This window comes from Solanum dulcamara, chromosome 4 (assembly GCF_947179165.1).
Source record: "Solanum dulcamara chromosome 4, daSolDulc1.2, whole genome shotgun sequence".
In the NCBI taxonomy this organism is placed as follows: Eukaryota; Viridiplantae; Streptophyta; class Magnoliopsida; order Solanales; family Solanaceae; genus Solanum; species Solanum dulcamara.
Window position 1 is genome coordinate 25831811 of NC_077240.1, and position 20052 is coordinate 25851862.

Here is a 20052-nt window from a genome sequence, read left to right on the forward strand (position 1 = left end):
AACATGAGTTAAAGGGGGAAATGAGCTGGGTTTGAGAAATTGGGTCTCAAATTGATTCAATTGTGAACTGAAATAATAGTAAAAGTCCAATTAGAATTAAGATTTCAAGCCAACAGTTTCTTTCAGAAAATTTTCATCCATAATTCGAATTCGACGAATATGATACGAAGCAAATTCAAATTAACTGATCAAGCTTCTTAATTTAACAAAGTAAAATAATTATCAAATTATCGAAACAAAAAAAAATAATTACTATTTAACTATAATTCAACTATAAAAAGGAAACAAATATATATTTGAGTTAAAATCCATTTTTTGAGATGATTTTTTAAATTACTATTAAATCAATAAATATAAAAAATATATTTTATACGTACATAAAATATATATTTTATACAAAAAGGACAAAAGTTCCTTGAAAAAGATTTTAAAAGTATTTTTATTTTTTGAAAATAATTATTTCAAATTATTTGAAATTGAATAAGCTTGAAAATTAATTATATTTTTGAGGGCCAAAATTGGATGTCAACACTTATAAAACTCTCCTTAAATGTCAATAAACAATGTATTTCATTAAAACCTTATTAAGAAAAAATAGTAAAAAAAGAATGCATTGTGTATTTAACTCCCATTAATATATTTATTTATTTGATATTTCGAAGACGATATATATTCTAATCTAGTGGAACAACTTTTTCAAAAGTCAATGTTATTAATGTCGTAGTTAATAAATATGTCAAATTATTATGAATGAATTTGTTAAGAATCAATTTTACCATTTTACTGAAGATCATGAATGAAAAAAACTTTAGTAAAATGTTAATTTGTTTTGTCTTCTTTATGTATCTTTCCTTTTCTTGAGTTATGTAAATAGCATTATTTTTTTCCAATATTGTTAGAATCTTCTTCTTCTATGAAAGATCACACAATTGTATGCATAGTATATTGGGTCATTAATCTCAATCATTTTCATTTTTTTGATAGTTTTATTAATGACTATTATTTTTACGTGATTTGAAGTTACAACAAATAAAAAAAAATACATTAAATATCAGGATACAACTATATCCAAATAAGTAAATAGATAGTATATTTTAGATCAGACTCTATGTGGATCATCATTATAGTAAAAAAATATTTAATGGTCTCTCAAAGTATCTTGAAAATTATAAAGACATTAAATTTTGCTAACAAACTTACTTCAATAATTATATTTATTATGTACTATTGACAAGATACATTAATGTCTCAATTTTACTAAGATAAGACATTTTTTCACCAAACATCTTTAGTTAAATTAAATGATCTCACAATCATTTGATGGCTCAATATATATATATATAGTTTTTCTTTTTAGAACTAGTTTCTAAGATGTCTGTCCAAACCACTTTATTTGTAAAGATCGTAGAAACAGCAAAAAAACTTGTTTTCTCAAAAAGTTTCTTCCTTGCTCCTTCTTTAGTTAGATCATCTGTAACGTTGTTGTGCTCTCTGTAGCTATGTTGCACCTATGACCCTCCTAGCCTTCTTATCAGTGACTTGCATTCATTAATAATGACATTATAGTAAAAGTTTCTTGTGTTAAACATTAAAATTATCTTTTTCAAGTTGACGTTAATTTTAATGGGAGTAAAGTTATTTACTTCAACAATTTGAAAAGCAATTAATTTTATTTGGTTATTGGTAGCCGAAGAGTAAGTTTTAGAGAAGCCTAAAATTCAGTCTCCATTGCTATTCCTGATAACTCCTCCAATTCCTCTAAATCGGAGTTATCAAGGTTCGACCGATCCGATTATGACTTATGGAACATATAATTGATAATTTTCATGACAATGACAAAAGGATATATATTTCTTAAGAATATATAGCAAAGTACTTTCATAGTATGTTAATTGCACGATTTATTCAGTATAAATTGATGTTAGACTTTAAAAGAGAATATATTTTTCTTTGCTTGGTAAAGTCTGAACATTCCTTTATGTGTGAGTGACAGATGCTAAAAAATACTATTAAATTTAATATACTTAAAAGGGATTCTAATTAACCCATTAATTTGTACTGCTTCCTAAACTCTAAACATAACATACAAGTATTCCATTATAAGACGGGATAGAAAAATACGAGTTTCAACCATAATAAGACGGTTGATTGTCCACTCACACTATTAGTATGTAGAGAATTTTTTGTCATAAATGATCAGTGAAAATTATACATTAAATACGAGAGTTAATTTTGATATAATATTTTACATTAATATTGTTGTAATATCGTTCAATTTCAATCAAATATTTTTATATTCGTCTATTTTCCTCTGCTACCTCTTCATATTTACACTTTTACTATTTCTTTTTGATCCCTAAAGTTATTACGTACTTCCATATGTGCCACGAAAGTTAACTAATTTTATAATTTTAGCGCCAACTGTGGGACTCTCCCAACGTAAATGTCAAAGTAGAACCAAATAAGTAAACATTAAAAGTCAGACAATATCATAACCTAGCAATCCATTGAGTACTTCATCAACAATTTCTAATCGTTGTACACAGTACAAAGATGTTTAGCATATCCAATACGAACTTTCCCTTTTAGTTGATGAACAATAGCTTTACACTTGTAGATTTAATCGCCATGTTTTATGAAAATACTGTGACCTGCACTCCTTTATGAGGTTTCTTATTTGTTGCAATAGAATTGCTGTATATGACCTAACCGGGGGACTCCTGGCTTCATCTCCAGGTAGCTTGTCACCCTCAAAATCTACAGTTCAAGAAACAAATATGGGCAATATGAGAAAATAGAGAGATTAAAAGTATAATTCAGGTGAATAAAATGATCACCAACGATATATAGTACATTGCTAGAATATAAAGATGTAGTAGATAGGCTTAGCTGTTACTCATGCTGTAATCTTGTTATCAAGAAGGTTACTAGAAAGTGTTTTGGTCATTCAACACACTTGCATTAGGACAACTTGGGTTAAGGAAAGAGGTATTTGAGAGGGTCTATTGGGAAGCTTCTAACAATGGAAAGAAAAGTAAAAAGGAACATTAGTAAATTGATAAGTGTATTTCTACATAAAAGAAAGCACACATATCTATGTAAATATACAAAAATTAACAAATGGAATTAATGCTTTCCTTCCTATCCTTCAAACCAGTCAACACCTTGCATCAATCTCTGTACTTTCAACTATTAGAATATAGATCTTCTCAAGGTGTTCAAGGATAAAGGAGGACTATCATGATGGTGAGAAATGACAAAAACTATGTGTGAATCTGCCATTACTGAGTGATAAAGTGCCGAGAAAAGTAATTCAAGAAGTTGGTGTTAACTAGCGTGGATAATATAAATAAAATAAGAAACACAAAGCGCGTAACTTTGAATAGAAATTCTCCACATGAGCTGCGGGGAATCAGGACGTTAAACTTTATTCAAGCAAACAATCAAACAACTTGACTAAATTTCCATGACAGAAAAAAAAGTTCTTGATATGAGAAATTTTAGAACATAGGATGATATTTTCATGAAATAGGAATTTACCACAATAAAGACCTTCTGATAGAGTGAAATTTGTCATCATCCAAATTGGCAAGCTCTTGAACACCTCCAGCAGCACCAACAGTTTTGCTTTGTGAATCTACTGTCCCGTCTGCATTCTCCTTGCACGCGATAACATCTGCCTTGACATCTGAAGAATAGACACAATGCTTTTGGAGCCACCTATCAGTCTCCCAGAGTACATGCATTATACTCTCCCGTGCTCCATAACCATGACTCTCATATGGTAGAATTACAAGGCGGCAAAGTGCACCATGACCTTTCAGTGCATTGAAGAAACGATCTGACTGTATATTTTATGCAAAAAGAAAAATGGTTTTAAGATCAAGACTCTTGAAGTCAAGACTAGAAAACTCAATAAATAAATCTTGGAAGAACCAGAAAATGTACGGAGTAAACCAAGAACCTCTGATACTATCTAGCGTATGTTAGTTGACGGGCACTATTCAAGGAAAATATGGCAATCTTGAAACAGGATTCTGAAAGAAGAATAAGAGGACCATCAGTTTACCTGCATAGTCAAGGTTCCTGGATTGTTGTCTTCCTCCCCATGGATGAGCAAGATAGGCTTCTTAATCTTATTGGCTGACATAAAAGGGCTCATCTCAACATAAGTACTGGTCGCCTCCCAAAGTGTTCTCTCCTCGTTCTAGAAAAAAAAAAGTTCTTAGCAATGCAAGTAATGAACTAAATCCTCCTAGAATGCAGAGAGAAACACCAATTCATAAGGACTTTAGATTGGTTGGCCATACACACGACTAGGGAAGACTACCTGGAAGCCAAAAGGTGTTAGTGTTCTGTTATAAGCACCAGAACGAGCAATTCCACAACAGAAAAGATGAGGTGCATGTGCAAGAAGGTTTGCTGTCATGAATGCTCCATAGGAATGACCACCAACAGCAATTTTGTTTGGATCAGCCACCTTAAAAACAAGGCACCAGAAAACTCAGCCGTAATTTCTAAGTTTCATGCAACATATGTTTAGCGAGAAGAAGAAAAAACTTACTCCACGGCGTATAACTTCTTCCACTGCAGCCTCAGCGCTTGCAACAAGTTGTTCTATGTACCTAATTAAGCCAGTATTTATTCAATGAACACCCAAGTCTCCCAAGTTGCAGATGGAAAAGCAAAAGAATACACTTCAGCACAAGACAGAGACATGGTTTATCCTTAAAATTAGTTCCAGAACATTAATAGTCTACAGCTCATGTGGAGAAGCAAGTCCACTCAACATCCCGCGACACCCTCCCTTCCCCACCCCGAAGAAAAGCAAGAAAGAGAGAAAAACGGGTGTAATAATGCTTCAACCTTTGTCAGTAATCAAACAGGAAAAATTTTACGGAGGAAAACTTCAGTAGAATAGGTACACATGGCATGGTATTCAGCATATTACTTAGTAAAGGTTTCTACATTCAAACTACTTCCACAATCATTAACTCTACAAATTACAAATACACCTAGAGTATCAGAGGCTAGCACGATACTCACACAAAGTGAAGTGTTTTGAGAAGAATTGAATTCGTGGTTTTGATGGAGAAGTCCAATATGCGCTCCAACAAACAACTTTAGAGGGACCAATTTTTAGTAAATCAGCTTAGCATGGGCTTAACCATCTAGAAACAAAGCACAGGCTCTGACTCATAAAAACAATATAAAGATCAATTTTTCAGCATGCACTAAGCAGTTACTCATTTCATAAAAAAGAGTAGAACACCAACAGGCTCATAATACAGGATTAACTGATCAAGATGCAACTGAGAAAAAAAGGCAAATGAAAGGAAATCTAAAATGAAAGACAGTAGCTAGTCATATCATTTTCCAATAGAGCAATTAAAAAGAGTGGAAGAACCAAGGAGAGCATGATTTCACTTATGGATGCTCATTGTACTGTAAGTTTTACCAGATAAACTAGTAGAATCCTTGTGAATATTCTAGAATATATGTATATATAGTAGGTAACTTAATTTACTCCTATTGTACTTCGGTATTGATTTTCTCTCTTTTTTAGGACATAACCATAGGTATTTAAACCCCAATAGCTTGAGGGAATAATCAAGCCGAGTTCCTCTCATTTCTCCTCTGATTCACATGGTATCAAAGTATGGTTAAGGCTAACGGCATTGGAAGAGAAAATTCCAAACTCGGAAAAAGTTTCAGGCAACCTTTCTAGCTGTCCAATGAGATTTTTCGTTTCCCTAGGTGTTGCGACCAAACCAACACGAGCAAACCCTAGTCAGCTCCACTGCCGTCTGACCTCCCATGCGTCAACCAGACCAATGCACTTTCTGTTGAGATCTGCTCACACACCTACGCGTGAGCACTGTTCTGGCCACTTTCCGGCGAGTTCTTTTTTCCAGATCGACTCACCTCCTTGTTCGATCATCCATTCAGATTCCATCAGATCCCGAGCACTCCCTGGCGAGACAATTCATCCTTCCACAATAAACCAAAGAATGCTCATGTTGCTCAGATAAAATCCACTAGTAATCCAACCAATTAGTTGTTCTCTTTATCTGAGATAGAATACAATGACTTTCTTCAATATTAGGCAAATAAGCACATATTTCCATCAATAGCTTCTGCTGCTCAGACAGATAATCTTATTGCTTGTATCTCATAGTCCACCACATTTTGTCCTTAGGTCATGGACTCAGACGCTTCTGACGGCATTTCTAGTAAAAATCTTTATTTCCTGATATTATTTATTATCCTTCGTCTCTTCCCACTGTTATGTTAGCTAATGATTCTCATATCATGGCAACTGATTTGGTCAAGTCAATCCTTTACCTTATTTGACTCTGAATAATGTTTTTCTGTCACTAGTAGTCCCAATAGCCTTCTGACAATCAGTAGTTTGGATAAGGCTTTAAATTGTTTATCTCATTCTTTAGTGACTTCTTTGTCAAACAAGAACTCAGTACGGGAAGGACAATTGGCAAAGGGCATGAGCCAGATGGACTTTATTATCTCTATTTACCTAGCTTTACTACTGCTTGTTTGGTCTTCGACTCTCCAAATTTAATCCATAGACGATTGGGACACCCTAGTTTATCTAAACTTCAAAAGATGATACCTAGCTTGTCAAAATTGTCTAAGTTAGACTATGAGTTGTATGGAAGCACACCTGAACTACTTTTCCACGTAGCTTAAATCTTAATAATCATGTAGAGTCTTTTTCATTTAGTTCATTTTGATATTTGAGTCCTAGTAGAGTTAGTTCCTCATAGGGTTTGAGTATTTTCTTAGAAGGGATATCGATACTTCCAACCTGACCTTCAACGATACCTTATGTCCATTGATGTTACTTTCTTTAAAGGTCATCACCACTATACATCCTCTTCTGCTAAACATTTAGGCATCTCTAAGGTTCTACTGGTTCCATCATTTGGAGTTCTGCAATAGTCTAACATTCCACTTCACCTTCTACAGCTCCATCTTCCTCAGTTGCACCTCCACCACTTATCATCGTCATTCACGCTCCTCGTGCGGTCTAGACAAATCATGCCCTCCACCAGAGTCCTTACCCGATGCAAACTTGTCTACACAGAGTTTTTTCATTGCCACTTGAAAAGGTATTGGCTCTACTCATAACCCTTTATCTTATCTACTTGTTTGAGCTATCATCATTTGTCACCAACCCATTTTTTCTTTGTATCACCACTATCATATGTGTTTATTCCTAATGATAGACTATTTTAAACTCTTTCTCATCCAGGTTGGCAACAAGCTATGATTACGTGATGTCTGTCTTACACTCTAGTGGTACTTAAAGAGCTTGTTCCTCTACCTCTAAGTAACTCTACAGTTTGGTATATATGGTGAAGGTTGTCCCTGATGGACAGATTGATCTCCTAAAGGCTCTAATAGTAGCCAAGGGTTATACACAAATTATTTGGTCTTGACTATTATGATACCTTCTCTTCTATGGCTAAGATTGCTCCAGTCCATCTCTTTTTATATATGGCCATTGGACGACATTGGCCTCTCTACTAGTTGGATAATGGATACTAAAACTGACTTTCTTCATGGGCTTTAGAAGATGAGGTATATATGGAGCAACCACCTAGTTTTGTTGCTCAAGGGAGTCTAATAACATGGTGTGCAAATTACGATGAGCACTTAATGGATTGAAGCAGTCTCGTCGAGCATGGTTATTCAAGAGTTTGGCATGGTACAAAGTGAAGTTGATCATTCAGTGTTTAATCGTTACTCCGCTCTAGGTTTGTGCATATACTTGGTGGTTTACGTTGATGACATAGTCATCACATGCAATGATGATGAGGGAATTACCAAATTGAAACATCACCTTTGGTTGATTGAGGTACTTCTTTGGCATTGAGGTTGCTCAATCCAAATTAGGAATTGCCATTTCACAGAGAAAGTATGCACTTGATATTCTTGGGACATGAATGACAGATTATAGGTCTATTGATTCTCCAATGCAAATGTTAAGCTCCTACCAAGTCAGAGGAGCCTCTTAGTGATCCTGGAAGATATAGAAGGCGAGTAAGAAAGTTGAATTATCTTATTGTGACTCAACCTGTCCTTGCCTTCTCGTTAGTATTGTAAGTCAGTTTTTGCTCCAAGGAAAGGACTACTTTACAAAGACCGAGGACATGAGAAAATTGTTGGATATTTAGAAGTAGACTAGGCAGGGTCACCCTCTGACGGGCGATCCACTTCTAGATATTGTGTTCTAGTTGGGGGAAATTTGGTGTCTTAGGAAAGTAAGAAACAAAACGTGGTTGCTTGATCTAGTGTAGAAGCAGAATATCGGGCTATGGAAGTGGCGACATGCAAAGTCATATGGATCAAGCAACGAATGCAGGAGTTGAAATTTGGAGAGATTAAAGAAATGGAACTTGTGTGCAATAATGAAATTACACTTCATATTGCATCGAATCTGGTGTTTCACAAGAGAACCAAACACGTAGAGATTGATCGTCATTTGTCGGAGAAGAAACTGTCAAGAGACATTGTCACAAGGTTCGTGTTGTCAAATGATCAACTTGCAGACATATTCACCAAGTTCCCAGCCTATCCCGGAACAAGTTATACATGTAGCAAGCTTGGTATATATAATTTGTATGCACTAACTTGAGGGGGAGTGTTAAGAGTACTTATGAATATTCTAGAATATATGTAAATAGAGTAGGTAGCTTAATTTACTCCTATTGAAAATAAGTATTCATTTGTCCTTTACTTTCTAGGACATGTAAACCCAGCTAATTAAACCCCAATAGATTGAGGGAATAACCAAGCCATGTTCATCTCAATTTCTCTTAAATCAACAAGAAAAAATCCCATGATAAAGTCCCCGTGGGCAAATAGGTAAGTAGTTAAGGCATAGGAATAACAATCAGAAGTGCATAATTAATTGACGTTGAGGCACAAGAGTAACACTCAGGAGATCCCAAGTTCAAACCCTGTTAAAACAATTATTGTGAACCTAACTTCTCAGTCCATGTTGGGCATGCTCGACACATGCGCTTGTAGACTTTTAGCAGGCTACCCAGTAAATTGGTCGAGGCTGACCCAAACTCTGCCATAATTAAAAAAAAGGGCAGCCCGGAGCACTAAGCTACCGTTATGCGCAGGGTCCGGGGAAGGGCCCGACCACAAAGGTCTATTGTACGCAGTCTTACCTTGCATTTCTGCCAGAGGCTGTTTTCAAGGCTTGAACCTGTGACCTCCTGGTCACATGGCAACAACTTTATCAGTTACTCCAAAGCTCTGTCATAATTAAAATAAAATAAAAAGGATGTGTAGGCATTTTCCCTAGCAAATGTGGCTTATGTGCTTCCTTCTTTTCATTTGCAATATTTCTTTGAGTTTGATTCAAATAGAAATAACATATTTCACATACCAAAAAAAAATATGCCACATATTTCTTTAGAGGTGTTCTACGCTTGCTTCTACTCGACTGTGAAGCACCCTTATCATAAACGAGGTGTACACACTCTTTAAGTCCTCAAATAAATTGGATTTAAACCTTTTCCTTCACCTTTGCTACACTTCTGCTCTTAAAGCTTAGCTTTGTGGGTATGCTTCATCAATGCCAGGAGTCTATTAGACTCCTTGTTGTTGTTGTTTTTCCGGGGGATGCGGGGTTGATATGTCAATAGAAAGCATAAAAGACTTCTAAGGTTAGAGAACTAAATTATTGAATATAGAAATAATGAAATGAGACAGCCAAATTGGAGCAAAACTGATAGAGAGGATTCATGCAGCTTACCCCAACTAGCTTGAGATTGGTCTTATTTGTTTATGTATTTGTATCAAGAAGACAGCATAGTTTTCTTTATCAAAAAAAAAAAAAGAAGACAGCATAGTTTTCCCACAAGTAGGCCAATGATTATTAAACAGATTTAGTCAAGTAGTCATACTGCTACTCAAACTGATAAAGAGAAGTCACATCCTTAAATTATTAGTGCACAAGTTTACCTGTCATTGGCCTCTTCATCACCCTCTCCAATGATTGGAATTGTCGGCCCTGACAAGACCGCAAACCTGAAATTTATGGTTCCAAATCAAGCAGATCCCCGAAAAAGAATATGACTACACTAGCAAAATAACAGATATAATGAACAAAATTATTATGGATAATAAAGAGAACAGAGACACACCTCCTAGCTAACCACAGGAGGGGGGATGTTGGCCCAATTCCAGCAAACTCATTAGGGGAACCTCGAACTTGGCTAGCTGCCTCTTTACTCTTAAATTCTCCAGGGTATGACCATACAAGGCACGGAAGCGGTCCATCTCTTGAGGGATCATAACTTGGTGGAAGATATAGGGTCGCAGTAAGTTGAACTCCATCCTTCCTCTGATACCTGATCATTTCTTTTTGCAACGATTCCAACTGTGGGTATGGATGAGGGAAGTTTGTAATCTGACATGCTCTTTTCTCTGGCCAGCTCAGAAGGTAGTACTGAGTGTTTTCAGTTTTGGATTCTTTAGAAATGAGTATCTTCAACTTATTTATTGACAACTCCCCTTCCTTCTGATCAGACATCAAAGCAACAACAGTCTCAAAATATTTTTCCTTGTCACTCTGCCATATTCGTTCCTTACTGCCTGTATTACTGAGATAATTCATGTCAGGTCATTTTTTTGGCAAATGAAAAATATGGAAACAAGCATACACCACTAGACCTACATGTCAAACAAATCGAGAAACGGAATGTTCCCTTCTGGGGTAGCGCCACTTCCATTTAACAATAAATAAGCATCCTCCTCATCTTCCTTCTTCACCTTCGCAATAACATATGTTCCAGCAGGAGTTCTCCGCGACATGGGAGAACCAGGATCAGAATAGACATCTTCTGATGATCGATCAAATAATATCCGTGGATTTACATCCTCTGATCCGGGAGATATAACCCATGTCCTCACCTTCCTTGTTTTGTACCACGATTCATAAACTAATGCAAGTGTATCATCACACCAGGAAATCCCTCTGTACGAGTAAGAAGATCCCAATATAAGAACAGCATAATTAATTGGACAATAATCTTGGCTCATAATTTCAGTTGTTTACTTGACAAGTGAACCTCCTTGTCAAACATAGAGAATAACTCACAACTGCTTCTTATAAAGGCAGTCATTGATAGCAATACTATCAAAAGCATCTATTCTCATACATCCCTATATAACAAGTACTTTGTGCTTTCAAGTATCACTAAATGAAGTTTATATCCATTTATTCGCAAAATGAAAAAGGAAAAGTTATCAATTCTTTTTAAACATGGCAACTCAAGTCAAATATGTTTTTTTTACTAAGTAAAAGTTCGCTTGAGGACTTTGAATTATGTTTCTTAAATGGTATGTTCTAAGGACTTCAAATTATGTTATTGGCTTATTGCATCCATCCACCACAATGAATTGAAATTCAACTGCTTCTGAGTAGCATTACAATCAATTCACCTGTAGTTGGCCAAATACTGGATAAACAATTGGCATCGGGACATAAAAAACTGAACCATCAACTATTTCCGTACTCTTATACAAAGTATAATTTGCAATCCAATATACCACAAGTAATATCTTCCAACCATAAAATATTAATCATCTTCAAGCATGTATCAAGAAAAATGAAAAAAGAAAGTTGTTTCAACACACATATGAATTCCACATGTACAAATAACATTTGTTGAGCAACAATTGTACAAAACACAGCAGGTACAATTTTGTACATACCCATAGCGAAGGTCCAGTTTATGTAAAATTTTAGGTTGTTCGTTTTCATGTGGTGCAGGAGATTGTGTATAAATTATGTCACGTGGAGAAACTTCAACTTTAGCATCACCACCATCTTGTGTCTCAACCCTGAAACAGTTTCAGGAGAAGCGCATCAAATTAGTGACAATACTGACAATAAAGCATTAAACAAGTGATGATACTGACAATTCCACAAATCAATGTGCAACTATCATAAATTGTCACTTCTAAAGGGCAATAAGTACTACATTAGGTCTAGCATCCAGATATTAGTGGATAACAGAAACAAGTCATTCACATGAGAGAACACCTACCTTTCTTCTCCCCTCTTTATAGATCTGTAATCATTCAATATTTCTTTTATGCTTTTTTTCATATATATATATATATAAACTTCTTTTGTGTTTTTCTGATCTGAGGAATCATAAGCCCATAATATAAACTCAAATATCAGTTACAAAATCTGGATAAGTCATAAAACTATTATTCGACCCCACCCCACCCAAAACCAGGGAAACGAGGCAGGGTTTGTTAACCAGTGCCCTCAGGGGTTAGTTCAATTGGAAAAGGTTGGGGGACTTGTGTTTTAGATCACAAGTTCAAGCCCTGGGCCAAGCGAACTAAGTCCGGTATTTAAGTAGAGGAGCGAGTCCAAAATCCCCGAGTTTCAAAGGTTGTGGTTGGTCCAAACGGTTGGCTCAAGGTGGATTTCTCGTTCATAAGAAAAATTACTAGAATAGGTTCTTGTGTGCATACCAATAGAGAGTCGATGGTTTATCTGCTCTCCAATTGATTGATCGCATCCCTTTCCTCACACTATTGAATGCAATAGGAATATCTTCGGCAAGGGGCAAATCACAAAGTTCTCTCACAAATTCTCCATTGGCTTTCCACACTTCAACCTTTTTGGGAAACCTTCCACATGGTACAACAAATGAAAACGGCTTGTGAGTTGAGGAGATCAAAATGTATGTTTGGTCTGGGGAGGGGTCCATTGAAGTGTATATAGCTGGTGGACCAAAGGGCTTCATTTCCCCATCTAAAGAAGCCAAAATCAGCTGTGTAGTAGCATAATACTCAAACAGATCTTCATCATATTCATCTTTGAGCAGATCCTGATAGGTTCTAGCTTGAATAACATTCTTCTGCTCATTAGATTGAATCTTGGGACCAGAGGGAACCAAAGGTTTCCTTGGTGGATCGCCACGAGATAATGGGATGGTACATACCAAAAGAGTTGAGTCATTCACCCAAACAAAGCTGATAATAACAGAAACAGAGTTGTCAGTACAGGGTGGATAGTAGCTTGGAATCAGCAAACTTTACTCTTAATGACAGACAGAATGAAGAATGACATACTTATCAAAAACAGCATTTACATATACATCTGGTGACTCGAAAAGAGGTCTGGCTTTCCCAGTATCCACATTAGCAACCCATACTCTCAGTTTGCTGCTGCTACCATCATCCTGATACAAAAATTAAAACATCAAATCTACCTTATGACAAAGGACAGGGACCTTATGTGAACTTAGGCATAAAAATGTCAGAATTATACAAAGTGAAATAGCTGAAGGAAAATCTACGGTTGAGTTTTCCATAACATCAACATACAAGTTTTATAGACATACACAGAGACATGCTTTGCATATATATCAAAATACCTCATCAAGGCGGACACTGAAGGCTAAATGCTGACCATTATTTGACCTTCATAAACAAATAAACAATCAGATTAAGAGGAACCATAATAATTGATTCAAATATACAGGTAAATTAGGTCTCTATATGAAGAAGACATCTATATAAAAGAAAATTTGATGAAGAAATTTTTTTCCATTTGAGAAAAAGATAAAGAAGAGATGATGAAGAAACTTATAAAGTTGCCTTAAGAAAGAACACTCATCACAATGAACCTTCACGGACATGTAAACCATGACTTCTCATTTTCTACTCTAGTTTCACATTGCATTTCGCATTAGGTAAAGTTTCTATTTTCTTCTTGTAATTAAAGTGATATGCAGGTTTTATCAGTAAGATAACTGACAGAAAAGACTTAGCTTTTTCTTTCAGATATGGTAAACTCCACCATCCAAACCCCCTTTACCTAGGAGCCTAACAATGGTCCTTTCCAACTTTGCTATCTTAGTGACTCGAAACCCAACCTTATCATTAGAGGTGGAGGGTTCTTACTTCTAGAATATCCCTCCCTCAGATAGGAAATGCTGAACTATAAATGAAAAGCTTTTATAGTTTTACTTATTGCAAGTCACTCAAATGCTTTTGGCAGATCCAAGCCATCTACTGGTTCACCAAGCGGCAAATGTGATGCTCAGCCTATCAGATTATCTCCTCTCATAAATGATAATTCATTTCAATAACGAAGTAGCAACAGTTAATGGTTGAAAGTTTAAACCACTTGGAACTCATCACAATCTTGCCCGCTTAAGGAAAATCTGCCTTCCATTTGGGACGAGGTGAATTTTCCAAAGTACAAAACTAGCTGGTTACTATCTCCATGAAGATTAGAACTTAGAAGACTGAATTAGATTGTTATCTCTACCTGTTAAAGATACCTTTTTGACTTCCAGTGTATTTTCGCCATATTTGACTTGACAAATATGGTGAAGTAGGTTAGCTTGTGGGAACATATTGCATAAAAGATAAAAGTAATATAGAGAAATATTAGTTAATATTATTATCCAACATTAAATTTTTAGAAAAAATTAGATTAACCCTACCTTATCATCAGAGAGAATATTTTACATCTTTAAATTGTGCCAGTCATATATGCATGGAGTTGTTCATTTGTGTAAGTTTGTCACTGTCACAAATTGGAAAATCTAGTGTAACTACTTGATAGTATCGTCTAAGTCGTTAGAGATGTTAAATAATATTCGGAGAAGTATAAAAATGTCACATCAAATTTAAAATAATACTACTAGAAAGTGTTATTATGTGTAAAATTTGTTTTACTGAGTGTAGCTTTCTTTGCAATTCAATGAAAAGGGTCACTCTTTTCAGTATGGACTCCCACAAAAAAAGGTACCAAAAATAATGGGATCAAATGAGTATTATATGCAGTGCATATTAACTGGTAAGCCTATTATGAAAATAAAGCCATCACACAGTAACTAAAAGCACACATACAAAAGTATGTTGAAGGAGATTACCATGTCACAAAATTAATTTTAGCACCTTCGGGGAGATCCTGGATCTCTTTTTCCGGTCCTAGGCTACCATCTTCCATTAACTGATGGATCGCTATACCAGTATAGAAAGACCTGAGAAAAACATCATAAGATCCTGTATGGGTGCTGCTCACTGAAGATTGAAGTGCTATCACCATCAAGGCATCAATATTACTATTTTTTAAAACAAGAAAACATTTCTTTCTGAGATTTTTTTTAAAAAAAAGAAGGAAGAAGAACTATACCAGCAAGGAGTGCTTAATCTATGTAAAGAACATAAGAGACACCAATTATACAGCCAGAGGGAATAAAATAACCTAACATAGCGTCTCCAGCACTTGAGTGCTTGAAGGAAAGATCATGAGAAGCTTCATCATTACTCACATGCGACTCCTGCTATTACATTTTCCGTCGATGCGAATTCCAGCAAGCTTCTCCTCGGGTCTGGCTAAATCTGACAAAGGTGGCAAGGATCTCCGCTTAAGAAATAGTATTTTATCCCTCAATGGAGAGAATGATAGTGCTGGAAGTGGTGGAGCGTCAACAATATCTCTAATCTCAAGGGGAGGAAGACGATATCCCGTGACTGATGCTGATTCTATATCTGGTAAAGTTTATGAAAAAACAAGAAGATTTAATCACCATTTGTAAATTATGTTAATTCTATTCTAAGAAGGAAAAAAAGAGTTAAAGAGTATGTAAACATGTTAGAGTATGTAAACATGGAAACAAGGACAATGAAAAAAAATGGGAAAATAAATCAACTTATTTTATTTACACATTATCACACACCCCACCCCACCCAAAAAAAAGAACTTAATTAGCCTATCCGGTTTTATTTATGGAAGGTAAACATCCTATGTTAACATAAAGCCTGTGCAGTGACGGGGGAAGAAAATACATGAGGCAAAGGAAGAGGCTTTACGGATGGGCATGGAGAAAAGTGAATAACTTTATTATTATCTACAAGCACTAAAACAGTGAGGGATAATTTTCATCTAAGATCCAAAGCTTTCCAGCTTATAAATCCACTGAAGGAGGCATTAGCTATGTTACTTCAATAGGAAGTTAAATTGCCTCAAACATGAGGAACAAAAAGTGCATCCTTTCATACTCAGGAGTTTGTTTAAATGCGAGTTGCCTTGGCCTAAGATCTGGAATACAGTGCACGTGTACTTTGGAAAAGATTCTCCTTTTCTTTGTGTTTCTCATTTAAGGATGTAAGGAAATCATTTCTTCAGTAGCACATTCAAAGAATTTTTATATGCTAACAACTTGCATGAATGAAAACCAAAGAGCATCAGACCCAAATCCCATAAAATTCTTCAAGAATTAAATGGTTAATATAAATCAATCAATCAACAATGCCGCAATCCAAACCAGTTTGAATCGGTTACACAAATTCCCCTCCATTGATTCCGCTCAAATCAGGTCCCTTCCATTCCAATAAAAAGAACTGGTTTTTAAACCAAACTAGACAAACTCTAAATCCCCCACTTCTCTAGTTCTCTTCACTAATTTTTTTTTATGAATTTCTATTTAAAAGAGAACAACTAGCTTAACCCCAATATATCAACTAAATAGCAGTACAGCAGCAGTTCTCTTACTTTATCTGACTAAAACAGGATTCCTTGGGATCACCTATGAGAATTTTACGAATTCTTCTTTTATTCATCAAAGCTCCTCCTAATTCCATCAAGTTAAGGACTTAGCCCTGTTCTATCATTGGAAGAACGGAATCCATCATTTACTAACAGATTATTCAGGATCCATTTCATTCCAGTCCTACAAAATTTATCTATCAAGACAAAGTGATAGTTCACTAAATCACACACTTTTCTCTGCACGGATAACTAGCTAAGTCCTAAGTAGTTAGCAGCACTAATGGAAAAAAAGGAGGAGGAAGAATTGTTCCAAAGTACCGTCATCATAAGCAACAGAAGCAGTAGCATCAGCAGCGCCATTAGAGCCAGTGTCATTGCCGCCGTCCTCAGCAGTAAGGGCGTTGACGGGGACAAGATGGTGAAATCTAGAGGAAGCCATGGTGGATTTGGCCTTGAATTGCTTATCGGCGATGTATCTTCTAGAAAATAAAGGTGGTGAGTGACGGCGTTTGACGGGGAGAGGGAGAGAAGAGGATGAGAAGAAGAGGGTTTTGGGAAGAAAGGGAGGAGTAGAGTGTAGAGAGAGTAAAGAGAAACGATGATAGACTTTGGGAAGGCTCATGGCGAACGCTTCATACATTTCAATTATTCAATCAATCCATTTGACAGATTCCAAAGTTATGTTTTTTCCTTTTTTACTCGACAAGGCATCTCATGCTTGTTTTGTCAAGATATTTATTTTTTAGTGGGAGTGGAAAACACACAAGAGAAAAAAAAAACATTGAAATTCGAATTCTTTGAGAACTATGTTGTGAATGTTAGTCAAGATTCCTTTATATTGTGACAAAAAAAAAAGTTAGCCCATTAGCCACTATCATTTGTAGATTCCTTTATATTGTGAAAAAAAAAATTAGCCAATAGCCATTAGCCATCATCCATTATCCATTATCGAATAAATAAGTAAACATACTAATAAATAAAAAATAATTCAATATTTACTACAACAACAACAACAACCCAGTGAAATCCCACAACATGGGGTTTGGGGAGGGTAGAATGTACGCAGACCTTACTCCTACCAAGGTAGGACGGCTGTTTCCTGGAGACCCTCGGCTCAGTAAAAGAATAAATGCATAAAAAATGTTAGATAAGAATAGAAAATTAAAAGCTTTATGAGAAAAACAACAAACAAATAACGAATAGATAACAAATAAATACAAATAAATAAATACTAATAACAAATAACGATTAAATAAATAATGAAAGCGTCACCGGTAAAATTGAGTAATCAAAGCATAGAAAGTAATAAATAATAACAGAAATAACAGAAATCAGAAGTCAAAGCGCAAGAGATCGTAATGCACTACTACACCTATGAATAGAGAAGAATAACGAGACTATGAACTAGCCTTCTACCCTAATGTGGGTCCTCCACATCCTCCTATCTAAGGTCATGTCCTCCGTAAGCTGTAACTGCGCCATGTCCTGTCTAATCACCTCTCCCCAATACTTCTTCGGCCTACCCCTACCTCTTCTGTAACCATCCATGGCCAGCCTCTCACACCTCCGCACTGGGGCATCTGTGTCTCTCCTCTTCACATGTCCATACCATCTCAGTCGTATTTCCCGCATCTTGTCTTCCACCGAGGCCACTCCTATATATATATATATATATATATATATATATATATATATAAAGAGTGATTTTAATCATGTATAAGAAGTGTAGTTTTTCGTCGAAGGGATTCATCTTACTAGCCGTGCCCATGTTTGCCACTATACCAAAAAAGACCATTACAAAGAAAAAAAGAAAATTGGGAAAGACATAGAGTCATGTGACAATGGCTAAAACTCGATTGAGAGGAGATATAACTTTTAACAAAAGTTTAAAGTTTACAGTCTAGTGATATTAGTGAAAGTCTCCTTTCTTGATTTTCCAATGCAAAGGATTTTTACATTAAGCAGTGAATTTATAACAAGTTTAAACTTTGACATAATCAAGGAATATTAAGATCTATTTACATAGGAAAGGTCTTTCACTAACTAGAAATCAACGTGAGTGAGTTGCTTTCTCCATCATTCTTATTAGTCCTGGTGAAATGAAGTAGAAACTTCAGCCCATTTACCACATCATACAACATCAGACCCAACCTCCCACCAATCCAACTACCAAATTGGCTTCCCAAAAGAAAACCCAACCACCTAGTTTTCCCTTCCCCAATAATTCCTCCAATATATGACCCCAACAATGTGCCAACACTTCTAATAATTGCCTCAGACAATGTGCCACCAACATATATAGTCTCAAAAAAGTCCCATCCAGATGACACCATTGGCCCCATAATGTGTTTTGCTTGTAAAGATGCCCTTTTTGCCGCAGCATTTCCAACTTTCTGCCCTGTTTTCACTGCATCTTCAAGACTTTGCCCTTTAGACAAGTTTTCTTGGACTGCTTCTTTTGTTGCTTCATTCCTTACCTTGTGCACGTGAGTTGCTCTAATGTAGTTTAAATAAATCTTCACTATTTCCTTGAGTATGCAGCCTATGGTTCCATAACTCATGTCGAAGCAATTTACGAATGTGAATCTTTCTGTCTTGCTTCTTGAAGCTGATTCTTCTCCGACCAACTGTCTACATTTTTCAGCTGCAGGCAACAAACATGAGGACAGGATCATGGAAATGCTGACTTAGACATCTTTGCAGATGATCAACTCACAAGAACATAAAGAGTGGAAAATTTGAAAAGATTACAGTAAAAACAAGAATTACGTCTCAATTCTAAGCAAGTTGGAATTGACTATATGAATTCTCATTAATTATCCATGTCCCTCCATTTAAGTCCATTCTCAGTTCAATATTATCATGATTAGTTTCTCTAACACTAAAAGCATTCTACATATTCTACTAGCGTATAAATTGCTAACAACTCTAAAAGGTTCACAGCAAACATAAAGAATTGATTTGGATCTAAGGGGTTCAATGGGTTACTTTTGCCTCGAACAATGTATACATACGCAAAAAAAAAATACATACATACATATAATAAAAATCACATTTATTTGTCTCTATTTCAACAGAGTCAGTATGAGGCAAAGGAAAGTTGATGTAGGAAGCGAGCGTACGAAGATATACCTATGAAACTCAGAACCAAAATTGCTGTCAAAGAGAGCAACTGTACCCTCATCTTTGCAGAAATTTGTACTACTTTTTTTGTCTCTAAACTCAAGGACTCAACAAAAAAAAATGTATGAGGAAGAAGAGGGAAGGGATTTATTTATCAGTTTTAAAATGTCAATTGAATATAGATCCTAGAGGGAAAGGAATCCTGAAATCATTTGGCCTAAAGGAAAAGGAATGCAAATAAAAGTGTTCAGGTAAAGGAAGCAAAGATACCAAGCAAAAACAGGAAACTTGAGTTCAAAATTAAGCACATTCATTTCAATGTTTAATTAAAATTTCCATGTTTCCTCCTTCCATAG

The 20052-nt window shown here is 35.7% G+C and overlaps 2 protein-coding genes across 2 annotated transcripts; both read right to left on the reverse strand.

The window, feature by feature from the left end:
- Positions 1–2472: 2472 nt before the first annotated feature.
- On the reverse strand, positions 2473–17294 carry LOC129887117 (probable glutamyl endopeptidase, chloroplastic). Its single transcript, XM_055962077.1, has 15 exons — positions 16892–17294; positions 15354–15573; positions 14952–15062; positions 13443–13488; positions 13138–13247; positions 12535–13038; positions 11758–11886; positions 10718–11017; positions 10185–10643; positions 10003–10068; positions 4565–4625; positions 4331–4480; positions 4070–4207; positions 3541–3845; positions 2473–2757 (listed from the first exon to the last, which is right to left on the reverse strand). Coding segments are annotated over exons 1-15 (2922 nt in total). The 5' UTR covers positions 17214–17294; the 3' UTR covers positions 2473–2756.
- Positions 17295–18499: 1205 nt separating this feature from the next.
- On the reverse strand, positions 18500–19794 carry LOC129884900 (uncharacterized). Its single transcript, XM_055959172.1, has 2 exons — positions 19706–19794; positions 18500–19217 (listed from the first exon to the last, which is right to left on the reverse strand). The coding sequence occupies exons 1-2, from the start codon at positions 19755–19757 to the stop codon at positions 18613–18615; spliced, it is 657 nt and encodes a 218-aa protein (XP_055815147.1). The 5' UTR covers positions 19758–19794; the 3' UTR covers positions 18500–18612.
- Positions 19795–20052: the final 258 nt, after the last annotated feature.